The 19,689-nt window shown below is 38.5% G+C and overlaps 1 protein-coding gene across 1 annotated transcript in view; it reads left to right on the top strand.

Annotated features, from left to right (window-relative positions):
* Nucleotides 1-19,689, top strand: part of LOC109032386 (uncharacterized) — a 184,376-nt gene that overhangs the window by 154,852 nt on the left and 9,835 nt on the right. Inside the window, exon 5 of the mRNA XM_019044482.2 lies at nt 19,299-19,473. Within this exon, the coding sequence (XP_018900027.2) occupies nt 19,299-19,473 (175 nt within the window). The remainder of the gene's footprint in view (nt 1-19,298; nt 19,474-19,689) is intronic.

The following is a 19,689-nucleotide window of genomic DNA, read 5'->3' as shown; positions in this document are numbered from 1 at the left end:
TACTTTACATTTAGTGTCCGTTTCTTTACTCATTACATTTATTACATCATGCCTTTTTACTATATCTAGGAATCCCATGTTGTCCTACTAATTCTTAATACATCGTATATTACTTAAATTTGTAATTATTGGTGAGAATACAATTGGCTACATGTATCCATCGGCAGTGATAACTGGAGATCGTGAAAGGAAAACATGGATTATGTAGAGAAGATGGACTCTTCTATTTGAAAAGCTCATACATAGAAAAAAGAGATTTTAACGCTTTATCAGGTATGCTTTTGTGAAATGCCCTCACACATTCGGTGTTTGATTCTCGTGTCAACGCAGTTTCAATTTAATCGCCTCCTATCCGCACACAATAATTGTCGAATTTTCATTTTTAGCTGAAGTTGTTCCGAATTTATGAATAGATCATGATGAGGCTTCCAGGACTTTATGTCCACCTACCTTTCGTCCATTAAATAAATGTCCACCGCTATTTATGTCCACTAAACGTTAAGTCCAGTCTTTATCAAGTCCACGTGATTTAATGTCCAACCATGAATATGTCCAAAATTGTCCAAATTGTGGACATGTTATGTGCACATTTTTTACAGGAACCACCTCAAAAATAAATGCATACTACTACTACCTCCATTCTTAAAAACATTTCATTCATGAATCAAGTCATGAAAGAGAACAGACTCCAAGAGCAGATAAAAACATATGTTTATGTGTACACTGTACGGATATGATAAGATGAAAACCAAAGCGGGAGCCTAGGAAACGCTCCAGTGCCAAATTAAACATTTTTCAGTAACAGATGCAGTCAAAATTGAAAGTCCTCTTAAACTAGTTATTTCGTGCCTTCAATCTTGTAGGATACTGTGCAACGCCTCTGACGCGAAATAGTTGCTTAAAGCGTTGCGGCGTGGCAGGCAACCAGCGTGACACGCGCAATGGCGCCTACAAACCTAACGGGATACTTCACGCGTTGCGCAATGCGTGAAGTATCCCGTTAGGTTTGTAGGCGCCATTGCGCGTGTCACGCTGCTCATACGCCGCTCCGTCTGTGTTAGGCTCTAATATTTAAACTCGCGGAGTCAGCGTTTTTCAACTCATGATTTTGAGATGTTTGCACTCTCTGCATTGATTATTCCCTTTTAAACTGATGAAAAAGAAATATGTACTACTGGAAAATATAATGTGTTTATTTTCAAGGATAGAAATGAAACCAAGTATTTACCAAAGACAATTTGAAAAGATGAATCAAAATAAGAAATTAACATTTCATTTAAAATATGAGTTACGATAACAACACCTCATTCTCTCTTAATTTTCTCATTTCGATATTGTCAATATAATTTTACACACGGACTAAAATATGACGCTTGAATTTGATTTTAGTGGACTTTGCATTTGTGGACTTAACTTAGTGGACGTTTAAGTAATGGACTTAACAATAGTGTGGGCTTTAGAACTGTGGACGAAAAGTCTGTGGACGTAAAAAAAGTGGACATAAAGTCCGTGTACCCATGATGAGATTAGTCGTAATTTCTCCATTTCTTCTGGGTAGAGATAATGAGTCCATTGAAAAGAACACTCACAGCGCTCGGAGCAAAAATACACACCGAACACATTACATTATTGCAATTGAAACCGGGTAAGAGTGAAAATGGCCTCTCCTACGGAGCTCATATTGCGCACGGTCGAATGGGTCTGCGGCTCAAGGATTAATACGATTCTTTGAATAAATGTTTTGACGTTGTCAAATGAATGCAAATTATTATTCAGAAGTTTTTATAATTCGTATGGATGAATGCCAACGGCAACTGAATAATAACGCAGCATTTTAACTATCAAATATTAAGAAGAAAATTGATCGATGCTAATCATTGCGATCAATGAGTGCAAATTAAACTCTAAAACATGCCCCATAATTTTTTACGGAAAATGAAATGTTCGATTAAATTACTTCAAAATTTTTGTTATGCTTTCTTGCCTTTTTTCACTCGAATATACTACGGTCGTCAGTGGCGATTTTGTGACTTGGCAACGCTGATTTTCCTTAATTTAAATCCATTAAAAAGATCGATTTTTGTGAGACAAGCTGCCTCACCAAGAATCGATTATTTTACATACATTTAAATGGATAAGAAACAGTGTCGCCAACTCTCAAGAATCGCCACTGTCGGTAGGGCTATAAATAAATTGACACCAGTAATTTTTCCACAGAAAACCTCTTGTGTATAGAAAGCTATGGCTTGAGTGAGTAAATAATATAAATCGAACATCTAAGATACATACTTTACTCGTTATTTAAATTATAATTGCTTAAAGTCCCGGACACACCACAAGCCATCCCGTAGTTATTTTATGAAAAGCCAGAGTTTCTGTCACCATTTTAAATAAGAGTACATAAAACTTCAATTTAAATATCAAAACCAGTCTTACTTGGCAACAGTTTTCATGACTCTAAAATTTGTTGATGTATAGCAGACTCTGGACTCATTATTTAATGGATCGGTTTATCTATGAATCCTCTAGCTGGAGCGCGTAGAAATAAGCGTAAGGCGTGGCTCACAATGGAAATTAGATTTTTTCCACATTACCGGAATAATGAATTCAGAGAGAGATTTGATTGGAATAAGCGGAAATAGTCACTTGCGGGGAGTAACGGAATTCATTCAATTTGGAAATGAACTTGACTAACAATCCGGAAACTCTAGCAACTTCGACCGGCAAATCTACATCCTTTCGATGCAGTGTAAATACTTGTTTTTTAAATCTGAATTGATATGGACCGTATCAAGCCCTGCGTAACAATTTTCAATCAATATCTCGAAAGGGATGGTCTTTTCAAGCGGCATTTAACAAGGTCTATACTTAATTCAGCGGCATTTAACGAGGTCTGCTAAATTCAACGTGCGTTACCATATACTATAGAGGGAATCTGGATGTTGAGCAGCATATCTTCTCAAATGAAGGCGCATAGAAAAAATTGCAAGTTGCCTCCACCTTAATCTCGTGGTGTTTTCTTTTCGGAAACCGGAGGGTTTTCTTCCTCAAATTCATCCCTCTTAATATTTCAGGAGCTCACTCTTTACTGTCATTAAACATCCAGACATTTTCAAAGTATTTGTTGTATATTTTTGAAAAGAAACCTACCGCACTAGAGCTATGTAATGGATTTGCATTTCAGTTTAATTATAGGGAGTTATGAACTCAAATTAACATACAAACTTTTGAAATAATGATGGCTTGATCTTGTTTGAAGCTGGTTTATAATTTGGAAATGTTCAAATATACCTGAAACTTTCATTCTTGAAGTATATATACGCGAGGGACTACCATTAAATCATTTAAAGAGGACTGTCGAATATAGTGCCAATCCCTTATAATTTTCAATATATGTAAGTAAATATCTTCAATTCAAACTAGAGTTGTGGTGTTGCATCATAAATTTTAAAAATACTAATCAGGGTAAATCACGAACTACAAAATTATTTATGTATCAGGTCATACTCAACTATTTTCGCAGCAATAAAACTATGACCATCTTCACAAATACCTTGTGCCTTCTGATAAAAAGTAAAAAATTTATGATTTAATCCTTACTTTAATACTTTTCCTTCCAAAAATGTCTTGTCTATGATTACATTGGATAAGTGTATGAAATTGAGCTTGTCCGAATGTGTATAAAATTAATTTGAAGATTGCAAAGACTGCAGTCTTATAGAAGCAAAAAAGATGCGAAAGTGCAGCTACAGCTCTAAATATGATGTACCCAAACCGAAATGGAGTTAAATTTCCGTACTTTAAGATGAAATGAATCCCAAAACCTTCGCCATCGAGAAATTCTTGAAACAATCTGGAAAAAGGGACACTGTCAATCCACTGTGAAATGAAAGATATGGAGAATTGTATAGCTATGCTCGGAAAAACGAGTTGAGCTGGAGGCGGAGCTCTAGAGATTAATATCCATTTGCCGACAACCGACCCAAAACAACCGGCCATAAACGAATTATCCGTTCCAGTTAATATATACTACCCAGCTCCTTCCGTCAGAAGTGTATGCAACCGGCACCGCACGGCTAACAAAATTACGCGCTCACATACTTGCCAAGGATCTCTCCAAACTTTGAGTTTCTGCGCCCAACATTAACAGAGATATCACCGTTTGAAACACATAGAGATTGCCGTCAGGCACCACGCAGCAAAACAAAATATCGTTTCCTCTACTTACGCTTCATCAAGCAACGATGCACACTTTCGCACCTAGTCCTCCAAATAAATCATTGATTAAACCAAGGTTGAAGAAACCAAGATATGCACTAGCGCGGTGGCTGACATCATGCCTCGTGTTCCTATGAAACCCCATTTTACCGTTGTACAACTGCATGCAACTTCCAGAATTTATTGGTAACCACCGAGGCATCCTTTAGTTACCGTTTGCGAATGCCGGTGACTAGACAACTGCGCGTAGACGCAGGAAATTTAAAAAAGGGAGTTCCAAAATAAGCAAATTACGCACGAAGGAGTGGATTTCAGACTTTTTGATGTAACCAACGTCATTTTCGTGTCATTCTACCTCCAAAAAGTCTATGCACGTGGCTGTATCTCTCGAGTGCAACAAACCCATTTAAGACTTTCCTCAGTTGTTGCTCATGGTGAATTTTAAGCCATTTTTAGAGAAAAAAAACTCTTTTCCTCACCCAAGCAGTTTGCAGCAGACTCGTCACATTTGCGTTCCTGTTACAGCGCGCACTTTTTTGACGTAACAACTTAGGGGTTGTTGACTTCTATGTAACTAGCCTCGCGACCTACACAACAGCAGTTACGCGAGGCAAGTGCTCCACCGCGAAACGATCGAATCCCCGCAAGGGAGCCAGACTATCACTCACAAAGTAACCAAATTAGTGACACTAATTCCTCCAGTCTGCGCTTCAGACCACCGCTTTCTCTGCAATCATGCGGCAAAATGATTAAATATCTCCCCTCAGTCGAAAATTTGAGATGCCCTCTTCCACGTCTCCCCACGAGTCGTTATAGAATAATTCGATTTAGTAAAATAACAAAAAAGGCAGCCACTAGACCACTGTTATTGCGGTGATTTATTTTCAGACCTCGTTGTCAGATAGTGTTTCAAAATTAGCCCTTTTCCCTATTTCAACCTATCTACAATATCAAGTTTATTACTCATCCTGGCGACCTTGTTTTTAGATGAAGTGGTCTCGGAGTAGGGTTGAAAGATTTTTTTCCTCCATATTGATCTCTCGGTTGATTTTGATTTTGTGCAGTCGGCTAAGTCTATCTTGTTTGCAAGAATACTTTTGAGGGTGTTTTTTCCCCGTCAAATCGAAAGCGTCCAGACGTGCCCAATATTTAATGATATAAAAGGAAAAGAATACTTTAACCCAGTACCATTTTCCTCTAAATGGTTACACATAAATATTGCGTAGATCGATTTAATTTTACCTACGCTCCTAACTTTTTCCTCTCCTTGCACATGTGTTGTGGCCGAATGGATAAAATTCTAAATATATTTAGAAAGAATATTTTGAAAATAATTAATTTGTTCGTTAATTATAGGCTGTTATACGGCTAAGGTTAATTTGATTTTCTGTAAAAGGCTGGGACTGAAATCTCGGCCTGGAAATCTTGCGATTGGGAACTAAAATTTCTGACTCATTTGAAAGACAACTTATGTGCCTATCGTTTCCCTACGTAGATAGTAATTTTTATGTAAAAGCCAGATATTTTAGTTCCATATTGCAAAATGTAGTCAGATTGAGGCACTGGATGCGAGAAGGACACTTCTCGGTAGCAGTGTTTCGGAGTCTCCTCTAATATTTCATTCATTGTAAGGAAATTGAATGCATCCATTTCACTAAAAAATTTACTGAATATTCCTTATGATTCTGCAATTTTCTATGGAAAGAATTCTGGAAAAATCACCCATTAAAGACTTCTCCAAGGGATTAATTAGCAACAGAGATTCTGAGACGCCGCAATTGAGAAGTACCCTTTTCGCATCCAGTGCCTCAATTCTGCTGAAGCTGCATGTCTTCATGATTGCTCAATGATCCCGGAAATTGCTCCAGTTTGGATGTAGAAGCTCGATTTCTGAGAATTAGGTGAAATAAGTGGAATTCTTCCCGTGTACGACAGTTCCGGGTCCATTTGAAGGCAAGTTCGGCAACCGCATCAGGCCCGAGCCAGGGGCCAGAGGTCGGGGCGCCGTTATTGTTGGCGAAAATATAATCGGAGCCAGCGCAAAACAGATTAACTCCCACAGTCCCCGAGCGTCGCGCCAGCAGCGACAAACGGCGAAATTAATGAATTCAATTATGCGACCTCACCTCCGCGTCAGTTCCAGCCGCCACGACGCGCGGACGCCGCGCCCAGTCCCAACTCCGAATCTGACGACTCGATCGCGGGTGGAGGGGGGGGGGGCTCCCAGAATCTGAGCCCGAGAGCGCCCTCCCCCGTTAATTAATCTGCTTACCTTCCACCAGTCAAGAAAATGGCATTTCGACCATAACTGGCAATTTCCCCGCCCCCAAAAATCCGCCCCACCACATGATGCAGGCGGTGGTCGTGTTGGTGTTGGTGCGATCAGACTGCAATATAAACGCTGTAGGCGGACGTAAACCAGTGAAGTCGGCATCAGTGCTGGATTTATGATTATGTTTACCTGAGGTGAGCTTGACTTAGGCGCCCTAAAAGGAACGTTGAAGGGACACCCTAAAGACAAAGGGAAGACCCACAAATACCTAGTTGGAAAAATTTTGAGTGTCATGAATGCCATTATTAGTTTAGTGCATCAGCAGAAATCTGCCCCTATTTTCACTATAAATGAAGTAGACATTTTAAGCAAAAACACGTTAAAGTTCCCTCTTTTTAGGTCACCAATGATGGCATAATTTGATCAACTGCAAAATAATTATCACTTAAATTTCTCTTATAAATACTCATTGTACTTCTCACTTACAATCAAACCAAGTAGCTGAATTAAGTCAATCTGCTGAAGACAAGAAATAATGAAAATGTAGAAACTATCGGCTTAACTTTCAAAAAGTTTACTTCTCAGATCGCGATTCTGCTAGTTTGAATAATGTTATTTTACTTATGAATTTATAATGGAATTTCATGCAAGAATACATGATGCCAGAGAAAAGGTAAATGGAGTACAACATCCAGAACGAATTGTACCAGTAGGTTTACAGCGTTGTTGATCGTAGTTCAATCAACGCTCATTGAGGAATATAAATGTGGGTTTTTTTTCTTGAATAAGTAACTACAGGCTCTCCCAATTTATTTGTTGTTTATGTGACAAAATTGAAGGCGAAATCGAGTGGACCATACCTTAAAAAAGCGTACGCATGGTCCTTTGGTTCTCTAAGTTTCTGGTATGGCTCGGGATTAGTGTGTGTTTCTCGAATAGGCAACTATTCGCGCTCCGCCGTAGGTATTGGTTGCCTATGCAGCAAAATTGAAGGCGAAATTCAGATGAACCATACCTATCAATAAGGCTACAACACCGTTTATTGGTTTACTCAAAGCATGCAGTAAGGCTAGTAAGGCAGTAATTTTTTCTAGTTATTTACGAAACATTTCTCTCAACGGGCAGCAAAAGTCGAAAGTAAAAAGCGAGTCAAAGTGAGGTGTTTATTGTGCGCGTATTTGTGTATACATATAATGGTTGAACTGCCTTTGATTATAAGAGAATAATGAGGAAAATTCTTATTGGTCGATTCATGAAACTTCATGTTCCATTATCCAAAAGCTAGAATAATGAATAAATTTGTTCCATCAAACCATGAACACTTTGCACCGTGCTTTACTTGAGAGAAAGATGAATGAAATAACTCAGGAAGAGCAGCAATTACTACAAATTTTGAAAAAGAGATACGCAGATTACATGAGAAAATGTTACTCCTCGCATACTGATTATTCGAGGAAGTAGAATGCACTTAGAATACTTTCACTTTGTAATTAAATGGGTTAGAGCCGAAAAGTTATTCTCTCAAAATCGCATATTTAATTAAACTCCAATTGAAACTCGAATAAAACTGAAGGGCTAAACAAAACAAAACAGAGCAGAAAATACAGTCCGCCAGTGTACGGGGATAATTCAGCTTTGTCGCACGTCTTGCATACCTTGCCGAGTGAAGGGGCATGCGTGTGAAGTTATGTCGGAAAAGTGGCTGGTTTAATTAAACTTCAAATAAGCATGTGTGTAAGGCAATAAAAGGCGAAGCCGGGGAAAATATAAGGTTGGAAACAGGATAATTGCGCGTCAACCCTTTGACTATGATTAGCTTCAGCTATGTAGAGCGAGGGCGTTTTTCTGGACTCCCACGTCCTGCGTTGCCGATGCGCATGATTGAACACGATTTTTCTCTTCTCTAATTTTTCTCTCTGTCATATTTTTGTACTGTTCTGCCAGAATTGTCTTGATTGATTCTGTACAGCCTCAAAAAATATTACCCATGTGACATCAGTCATATATCTTTGATAATGAAGTAAAGCACGAATGCAGACTGAGTATTTGTACAAGCTGATGACCTTTCCGTTTGTTACCCCCCTTCCCTGGTGGTACAGACACCCGAAAGTTTTGTTGATTATGATTGTTTTTTAAAGCAGCTCTGTTTGTTGACAAATAAATAATAAAAAAAAACGAAAAAAAAACAAGCTGATAAGGTGGCTCTATTGGGCGAATACTGACACTTCGAACGGGAGCCGGCGTCAGGAGGCCCCCTCCCCCAAAATTTTTAAATTTTTTAAAGCATCTAATAACCGCAGTTTGAGTCAATTTCGTTATGAATTATTACCAAATATAAGCGTCCTTCCGCCCTCTTTCCTCCGTTCCTTCTTTCTCTCTTTGTTCCAATTTCCTTTTTTTAGAGTGAACGGGAGGGAGCGTAAGAAAGATCCCGGGCGGGGGCTCCCCAGAAAATTTTTAAATTTTTCAAAGCACCTAATATGCAGTTTGGGTCAATTTCGTCATGAAAAATTTGAGATTCCTTTCTTATTCTTTCACCCGTTCCTTCTTTCCTCGTCCACATTTCCTTCCTCCTCTTCTTCGGGCGAACGGGGGGAGGGCGGAGGAGGGGTTGGTTTACACCCCCTACGCCTATCCTACGGATCCGTCTATGCTATGTACGTCTAGGAGTCGCCTCAATCTCAACTAATGGCCAGTTCATTAAATCAATTTAAGTTTTCTCAGTTTACCTCTTTGAAATGTCTCAATCTCCTGATTTTGAAGTAAGAACGAAGCCATATACGACTGCGTACACCCCTACACCTCTACAATCTGTTTGAAACGAAACCGTGATAAGCATGGCTACGTCGCCAAGCCCTGCGAGGGGCGGTCGGGGTGGGGCGACTGGTGATGGATGTGCGAGCCCGGAATGCGCCTAATGAAAAGCGACGCGCCTACGCCGTGCATGGAGTGGCCAAAAACAGATTACCACTCCACGTATGGTTGTCACGGCCGCGCAATTTATTGCCTGGTACTTAAGCAAAGTCAATTAACCCCACCCTGCCCCCCACCCCGTCCCTTCCAGGCCACCGCGGCCGAGGCCTATAAGGGTAGGTCTGGCCACTGATCGGGTGAGGAATTCACATACCGTTAGAAATATGATGATTTCAGTGTGAAAACTTACTGATGCTCACGTGTTTGGATACACTGTTGAAAATCCGGAACTTCATTTCACTGCTAGGCCTTTTTCGATGTCTTCTTTTTCCGGACGCAGGAACAAAATTTCATTCTAAGGTTGCAAATTTGACTCAAACAATCCAGTTTTTAACGAGAATTTACGTGTGCAATTTTTACTCAACATTTGTCTGATTTTTGTATGAGGTCCGAGTAAAAATTTGAGAGCTTTTATGCTAGAGATGCTCAACATTTCTCGGTAAAAATGTAATCTGTGTGGGGAAATTTGGCAAAAATGAAATTTATTTACGTTCTTTCGTAAGTGAAACGATAATGTGACCGATTCATGTGTGAGTAAAAATAATGTACAGTTCGAATCGTGCGCATTTGAATGAATTCGCAGTGGACATACTCCTTGTCGTTAGAGATACACTCTTTCAATATGCTCATAGTTACATCAAGTGTCGTCTATTTCACTACTTTCAGGAGTCATTCACCCTTGCTCGTAGTTTTACGTAAGACTCTTTTTTTTTTAAAATGAAATTTTACTCCAAGTAAACTACCTGCTTCTACTAGTGTGAGGGAGAGTATTCTGCCTTTAAAGCTTAAGGTTAATTTGCGCTCTTTTTACGTGTAGAGATCTCGCTGTGAGTGACAGGCGGGTTCTCTGATGACTGCAAAGACCCCAGACCTAAAAAATTTTTGTCGGTTTAAAGTGGTTTAGGTATCTAATGTGTTATAAACTCAGTACTATGAAATCCGTACGCACGTGTACGTGCAATCGAGGTAAAAAGTGTAGATTCTCAAATTTTCAAGCTACTTTCGTCATTTTCTTTTCTGTTTTTTAGAAGCATGTCAGCACGTTGCACGCGATAGAGGGTATTTCTAAACTTTATAAGTCTGGTTGGTGCAACGTGGTTTGGAACTAAAGAAATGAAATTTATATACTGAGCAAATCAATTATTCGCACTTCGAAATCGGATATATCGTCTAAAATGACTGCGTTTTCTTCCTCCAAATTACTTTACAACTTATGAAATGAAAAAAGTTTAAAATATTGTCTATGTTTTAAAATTAAAGAGTTTTTTCTGTACGGTGAAAAGAAATATTATACATTTTTCGAGATTCATACATGGGCTCATTTTTTGTTACAATTCACAGTTTTTAGCACTCTCAACGTTCGGCAAAAAATGTTGTCACTCAGTGACGGTAATTTCGCTCATATTATCCCACAGAGAGGAATAGCGAGAAATTATTCGGAGGTTTTCCGAATTTTCCTTATTGATCTCCACGAGGTTCTTTGAAATGTTCGCTCGAAATTTTATGAGTAGACGCTGTAATTGAATGATACCTAATGACACTCGATGAAAAAAATTTCAAAACCTGTTCCATCAATCGCTAAATATGACGCAGATAGAATTCTTAAATTTTCGGAATCGATCGAATCTAAATCTTGACGGACATACAGTTTGAGGTTCCGAAAATTTGAAATTTTCCACCTTCAAGGCTTCAACGACGTGTAAATTCTTAAAATCCGATCAATTAAGCGCCAAAACGCGTATTCTCAAAAGTATAAAACCGTTAAAACAAAGTGCCAGTTACTCGCTTTTTAATGTTTGAGAAAATAACCATAATCGGTTAGACCTATCATACTAGACGCAATTAAAAACGCTTGCGTGTGCAGTTAAAAATGCGCATTGATTAATAACGGGGAGACAGTAAGTTATTAAGAATTCTCAAATGGTGGAATGAAAAACCTCGTTAATCTTCTATACTATCGCACTTTTTAGGACTAAAAAAAAATTAAAACTGGCTCGATTGAACGCTAAGTGGTTTTTCGATCGCTCCTCAAAAAATCAAAATTTAAGCATATAAAATTGATACTTAATTTAAGAGGGATGTGCATAGGATTTGCCATTTGCGTGTCTCATAGTTTTTTTCGATCACACTCATTTGTACATAGTTCCTTTCGACATAGATGCGTCTAAGTATTAGATCTTTTGGTTTCTTTCATCCATCATCGCGACACATAGTCAACACAACCTCTTAATTTCGGCATTTAATGAAAATGAACCTCTAAATTACCAATCAAACGACATTCTTTCATCACTTATTGGATAGTTGAATCGGTTGATGGAGCTCAACTCTGCCGTGCTAAAGAAGAACGCCGTATGATCATTCGGAAGTTGCCAAATTTCACCCAATAAAACGTTCATTTTTGAGAAAAATTATGAATATTTTTCCTTGAAATTTTCAGGAAATTTAAATCGGAATACAAACAATATTCTCTGAAAAATTGGAGGAAAAATATTGATAAATTTACCAGGGAATCGGTGTTTTATAGAAGGAAATTTGGCAACGCCTGAAGGTTCATACGGCGTTTTTCCTTAGCACGGCAGAACTATACTCCCACGCAACAATCGGCCTTTGTAAAGGATACGCTCCGTCAGGCCTCGCCGCGCCGCCTCAAAAGACTCGAAACTAAACCTAACTCTTGTTATTATCCGATAGTTTTTCCTCATGCGCGAAGTCCCTGCAGGGCGGACGGACGGACGGCCGACTTGTTTGTGAGTTTAAGGGGAGTTAAATAACTGTGAGAAAGGGATACACTGTTCGCGGTCCGCTAATCCGGCGCCGATAATTGCGAAGTAACAAGATTGTAGCGCACGCGTCGCAGCGGGTGGGGCCGCCGAGGCCTCGTTTGCCGGACCCCCCGTGGGGGGCGTAATCTCGTTTGTGCGTTGCGCATTCTCGCGGCCGCTCGCGGTATTAATTATCCGAGTTTTTCCGCCGGCTACGACGTGACGCCACCCTGTCGATATGAGTGCAATATTGTTCGAGATAAGGAAGGCTGCATTAGAATGAGAGCAAGTTAGTGAAATGACGAGTTTAGAAACAAGGTATCTCTCCCCCTAAAGTTTTGCACACTGGAAAAAAAACACGTTAGAGTCCAGACTCTTGAAAACATTGACAAGAAAAAATACTCTTGATTTAATTCGATTTTTTCTTGAATTAAAACGAAATCCGCTTAAATTAAGAGGCTTGGTTCTTGATTTGAGCTAGATTCCGATTGAATCAAGAGTACTTTTTCTTGTCGACGTTTTTAAGAGTCTGGACTCTAGATCCAATTTTTTTTTTTTTTTTTTTTTTTTTTTTCCAGTGCACTTTGCAAGTAAGGGATTCATTTTGGATGTTTAATGTGGATTGAACTTTATTTTGCAGAGGGAACCACTATCTTTGGCGCATTCATAAAATCACCTATCTACATGCGTGGTGAACCTTCGAACACATTCGTTGTCCCTAAAATGAGCCAGAAATGGTGGTTCCTGATTTTAAAATGTTGTCCACTTGTTTGCTTATTGTTATTTTAGCTGTAGAATTATTTTAAACATCACAAAATTCACCACAATATTTAAAAATATAAAACTTCAGGAAAGTACTAACTCTTAAGAGGGGTGATAAATACAGGGGGCGGATTTGCTAGAGGACCAGAGGGCTCTTTGGAAAAATTTAAGAGCCCTATTTTTAAAAATGGTTCAAAGCCCCTCCGGACATAGCTTAAGCCCCTCTCCCAATATCAGTAGGGGCCCCCATTCCAATCTCAATGAAATGGTGCCCTTCCTTCCATGTATAAATAATGAGATGACTCTCTCGTACCATCACGATCCCCTCTATAATCATTAAACATTTTTAAGTTCATGTAAAAAGTGTACTTAGTCCACGCTTCTCACCGTAGCCGAATGTTTTCTTTTGGGGGTGGAAATTCCCCAAGGCACATGTATTCATTATTCTTGTAACTGTGTTACAAATTCAGGCGTTCTTGCAAAAATTTTATTTTATCAGGAAGGAGTTTTATATCTTGCAGAGTATTTGAACTTGACGTCAATGAGTGCGCAGTCTGTTTTATCTGAAAATTTTCGATAGAATTGGACTATTTATGAAGAAAGAAGCATGTGCCTTCGGTTTGCGTGCAACGTAGTTGCTTTCAGCAAATACACGTCCAACTAAAGCTTCAAAATATCACCTCTATTTAGTCAAAAAATTCTGCATGATCGCAGGTGCGCTTTAATGCCAATAAGTACCAAGTATTGCTCCTACCAGTCTCCACGGCCACTCTACAAGGACAGCCTTTTGAATGCAATTATCTTTTTTGAGATCTGATTAAAAAATAAGGAAATGAAAGTTTCATGTTAGAGGTATAAGTTATTTCCTGCAATGAAACTGATGAAACGATCCGGTTTAATGCCGAGCACCATAATCGGGAAATGCACCCAAGGATTTAATAGGTAAAGGAAAGAGAGAAGAGAAAATCATAAACAATGCATATTTCGGAGAGAATGATTTAAAAAACGCTGTTGAGAGATATCTTTTGTCGAGGAAGAGAATAGTTGATTTTACACTGTAATGCATTTAATATCGCTTCTGGGAGACGGGTCTCGTCACGTTTCTAGGGATATTAACCCCATATGCAGATCCAATTGAAAGCCGCGTTAATATTTTATAACCTCGGTGTACCGAGCGCTACGCCGCTAGGAGAATTATTTTACAATGTTCCTTAGTGTTGTAAACGGGGAAGAGATAGAAAACGGCGAGAAAAACTAGGTTAAAGCCACCTCACTAAGAACTGTCTCGCAGGACTGCGTGCTGAATGTTTCTGTCAATCGTGAAGTGGATCTCCGATTTACATGCTACACTGAAAAAAGGTGTTCGGAACATGCGACTAAGGAAGTATAGTAGACGTATCATTCGCGCTTGTTTCGTGCACGTACGTTATGGTAAATTTGATCGTAATACCAAGTGTTGTCTTCATTTTTGGAGGGAATTGGTAAAAGATATATTGGTTCATCTTATGTTATGGGTCTTGAGCCTCTATATTTGCACACGAACTTTATACAGGGTATAACGAGGCAAAAACAAAATCTTTGCGTAATCCAGTTACAATTTGCTGAATTTATATGATAGCTTGTCAGGAAATTTCGTGACCAAGTACTCTCCAGAGGTTATAAAGGTATCAGCAACTTAAGCAAAATTGCAACCCAAAATAAAATTAATGTATTAACTACTTCAGCATCTGGTTCTCTCTGTAACGAGAGTATGAATCAAACTGTTTACTGTGTGGTTTTTACCTCAAGGTAAAAAATATGAGTTCAGAGGAACAGAGTATTTCAGGAACTTATGTCACTGTGCAAACTCATTTCCATGAGATTATTCTTGTAAATTGATTTTTTCTCTATGTTTTTAAGGAAAAAAATTGATTCATTTATAAACTCTCAGTTTCAAGTTTAAAAATTGTAATTAAATACTTTTTGCTCTCATATTTCACATGTTATAAGAGATAATTAAACTATGAGGAAAGCTTCCAAGTGATGTTTTGCTTTCAGAAACATCTACAGGACCTTTTCCTGTCCTTTAACACTGTCATCAAAGGGAGGAAAACTTTCTGCACAAAGACTAATAAAGAGATCGTGATCATATTTTTAGAGCCTGTTCACAGTCTACTGCGGATAAATGCTTATAAAACACTTACTGAAGACTTGAAAAATTTAATTAATGAAAAGGCTCACCTTGTTGCCTAGTTCTCATGAATTCAAAGCTGCAACAAAGGGGCCGCTCTAGACTGCTGCATAATTTCTACACTTTGCTACTGTTCTCGAAATAATCAAATGTTCTATCACCTATCTGCAAATAATATCTCCCGATTCAGTGCTTTTATTTAAGTTCACTTCCATTTTAAGAGGTATTAACAGAAGTGGTGCGACGGATTGAAGATTATACTCAAGCACCAAAAAATTACCACAGAGTCAGACCAAAATTCTTGGTGACCCACATGCCAAAGAAATTTCATATTTATTCTCTTCTTGCAGTCTTCCAACCAAAAAACCGATATTTGCGTGCCTAAGAGAATGCTTTTTCCCATCCTCTCACTCTAAATAAAAATTAACCACCTCTGAGGCTACTCATTTTGAGGCGGTTAAAGTTTAGGATTCGAGAAAGCTTTCCAAAAATCCGTATTACGCACATGCATCGTACAGTGGCACTGACGCACATTGCATTTCCAGCTTTGTTTTATTTTTTTCATCGAGAAAAATGTCCTGTTATTAAAATACATGTGGGGTATGCATTGAATTATTACTCTGCGCCTTGAAAAAACATCAAAGTTTGTAGAAAAAATAAAAATAAGATTACATGAACGGCTGTTTCCTTTTCACATTTTTATTTCAAATGCTGTAAATGAGTCCCAAATTGACCCCTCCAATATGAGAACATGTTTTTTCACCCCTTTCATACCGTATTTTTTCCGGGACTCGACAACGTCTAAGAGAGGACTTGGTCGCGCCTTCGAAGGCAATGAAGCGCAACCCGCAACACGCCTTTGACCACTCATCCACGCGCCGACGGGCCGTGCGTGCGTCTACCTGAGCGAGCAATAACCGCCCGAGAGAATCTCTCGTGGCTCGTCGTGGCGGCGAGTAAGAGTAATGCGCCTGGCGGTTAAAGGATACTACCCGCAAAACAAGTAATCACCCCTCCCGCTGATCTCGGCTCATTTGACTATTTGTCCTAATTAGGAGATCGCCGGCCTGTCAACGATAATGGTTTGCTCTGGTGCAAACTGGTGTTGTTGCCCTTTCATTTCGTATCTCTCGAATGACTAGAAGCGAAAAAAAATTCAGACATTTTTTGCTTATTTAATAATAGGCTAGTAGATGAAGACTGAACTGAGGCACCTCTGTTCAAAACCGTAGCGGGAAAGCACACATACAATAAAAAGTTTGATAATCATCTCTGTGGCTTGATATTGCGTTTGCGTGAAATTACCTCCAGTTAAAGAGAGAAAAAGTAAGTGACACCTACCCATTTTTTTCGAGTTTTTCAATTCGTGTTGATAATAAGAATAGACCGCTTATGACTGGTTTGATCCTGATATGAATGGATCGTTTCGCTGGTCAATTATTGAATCATCTTTTGATAATTCAATCTCAGAGATCGTCCCAAAGTCACAAGCGTTTGAAAACCGGTTCTACTTTTAATATGAATAGAGGTATTACCCCTTGAAATTCGGCAATTGACGTTATGACGTCATCTTTCGTGGTATTACATATCAAACCGAAAGGAAGAAACCTTCCTTTTGAGTTAATCGGTGATTTTTACCGTGATGCAACCATTGGCGGATCCAGCAAATTGGCAACATTTTTCTTCTCCATTTAAAACTATGGAAATGTATCGATTCTTGGAGGGGCCACGTGCTCCGACAAGAGTCGATTATTTAACATAGGTTTAAAAGGAGGGAATTTGGTGTTGCCAAATTGCTGCATCCGCCTCTAGATGCAACTGGTGATAATGATTGCATAGTTGAATAACGCTTTAACAGTAGGAGAAACGTCGATTTGCACCGCACGTCATACTACAATTTTCGAAAAGGCGATATTTCGGTTGAAATATTGAAAGTAGAATCATATCACTCAGGTAGTTTAACTATTTCTTGTGGATTTGTGTAATTTAATAACCAAATTATAATTCAATAACTTTTGCGACTGGTCTGTTTCAAATAGTTAGTGCTGAAACGGTGAAACCTCGGCTATTCGAAATAAGGTGACTCGAAAAAAGGATTAAGGTAGTCCAAAAATTTTCCGAGTCTTTTCGTTACTGAAAAAAAACATGTGGTATTTGCATCTGAGAAAATTGCCCTTGAAAGTGCAACATGTAGGTATCGACGATCGCGCCTCATAGCAAAAAGGATCCACCATGGAAACGCTAAAAATCATATTAGTCATTACCAACCGACAACATCCATCAAAATTCTGTCGGCAATAACATACTGACAAATGACAGGTCGAATAGGCCCTGACAGGTCAGCAGCGCTAATTTCCTCGGGAAGGTCGGCCCTAAGCCCCGATGCCCGCTTTCGGTAATGACACACGATAATTTGTTGACAACGCTACTATTCCCTCGACCAAAATCCAAACTTGACGTACCTCATCGCCTCAAGTCGTCGACAATTGAGTCATCGTAGGCCGAGATCAACTCTAAGTCTCCCACAAATCAAAAGTCAAAGTCTCTCTTCCTCTCTTTAAATATCTCCTATTCTCTCATTCGACTCGTTACAAATAATACAATTCCTTCACAAGCAAGATGTTCAGACATTTAAAAAAAAAAATTATTTCCTTCCCCCTTTTTTCTTACCCTCCTTTTCTAGAATCAGAAGTCATAAAAGAGAATGGGTACATTCAGGTTAACTTCTCCACAGAGGCTCTTGAAAGAATTGTGACAAAATATATGGGCCAAATAGTTCCAATGCTTTCTCTATGAATGAATGATGGATGTCATCCATAAAATAAGAGGCTTTATACTGTACTATTTAGTTTTTATTAAATTAGTAATAATTGGACTTACAATTCCAAGGTAGGTGAGTTTACAGTAACTTTGAGCTCAACTATTTTGTATATGAAAATGACATCTAATTTTATCTCTAACAATTAGTTTATGGAGGAATAAAACTAAAAACCTCTTTTTCTCGGTGCAATTTCAATATGACTTGAATTTTGTTTTTCTATTTAACTGAGTCGAAGTTTTCCTTTTACACTTACAGCGTAGCTCTTAAAAATAGTTTCACCAAAAACACGCAACACAGTCAAATGTGTGACAAATGTGTCACTCACTACTTCCTTCCAGGTCTCATTGGTCTCTTCTCAATCTATTCTATTTTTTTTTAATTTGGAAAATTTTCTTGATTCAAAAATCCTTTTCTACGCATCTGAATTTCTCCGTAGAAATTTTGATACCATCTCGTGCGACATGATAAAAAGAAAAAAAAACTCAAAAATAAGGCCACGCTTTCATTACCTTTTTAATTTGCTAGAATAATTGTTATTCGATCTAAAATTTCTACGAATACACTCACACACACTGAGCAATATACGAAAGATAATGAGGTACTTTTGAAGAGTTTCTGGGAACTGCTCACGTGACCATATTTTCCTCTACCGACCCGAATTCTGAGGAAATTCGCTCCCAATTTCTTTTTTACTGTCTTTTTTCATTCAGTGCGCGTCAGTAAACCGTAATGTAAAATAAAAAACAGTTTTTGTTTCTTCCGAAAATCCTATACGCCGTTGATCTATTTGATTTGAAAGCGATTAGTTTTAGTTCCGTTTCATCGAAACATGTTATATGCACATTTTTTTCTCGAGTTCAAGAATCTCGGCTGATAAAATGAATCTGAAGGCAAAAAAAAACGAGGAGAAATTCGCGGAGCATGTAAATTACAGGTTGCAAATAAATTAAACCACTCACAGATCTTGGTTAGTTTGTTCAGCTAAGTGCGGTGAAACTTAATGATTTAAAAAAAAACATCGGTACGGAGAACTTCAAATAATGTATTGTTATGATTGTCTCCACCATTTTTGTGCCAAATTATTCTTCAAATATATGCAATACAACATCCTACCAACAGATTATGTTTGAAAAAATCTCATTATTTGAAGCAAGTCAGCAGCCATTTTGGGTAACCCGGCTCTCTATCCATATCACAAGCATTATAATTAACTATTTCTTTCCCAGATACGTCAAGTCTACATTGGTATATTTATCCACATTGAGGTTCTTGAAAATAGGAAAAGCAAGGTACCTGATTGGGTAAATCTTTCTGTTTCAGGTTTGGTTTCAAAATAGGCGAGCGAAGTGGCGGAAAACGGAGAAATGCTGGGGTAGGAGTACAATTATGGCAGAGTATGGTCTGTATGGTGCAATGGTGCGCCATTCCTTGCCTTTGCCTGACACGATCCTAAAAAGCGCCAAAGAAAACGAATGCGTCGCTCCGTGGTTACTCGGTAAGTAAATCCCCCAAAAAATCATTCTGAGTCTAGAAAGAACACATTTTCAGAAACAATTTTTAACTGCTATTGATTTTCATTTTGAATTTTTTTTCCGAAAGTACATCGCTCGCCAGATTTTCATTCTAGAGATCCCATTTTATTTTTTTTATAATTTAATGTTATGGTGAAAATTTTATTTAATATTTCCCTCCAGCAATAAAGTTTTGAGTC

Source organism: Bemisia tabaci, chromosome 3, assembly GCF_918797505.1.
Source record: "Bemisia tabaci chromosome 3, PGI_BMITA_v3".
In the NCBI taxonomy this organism is placed as follows: Eukaryota; Metazoa; Arthropoda; class Insecta; order Hemiptera; family Aleyrodidae; genus Bemisia; species Bemisia tabaci.
The sequence above is the reverse complement of the archived record's forward strand: the minus strand, read 5'-3'. Positions and strand labels throughout refer to the sequence as shown.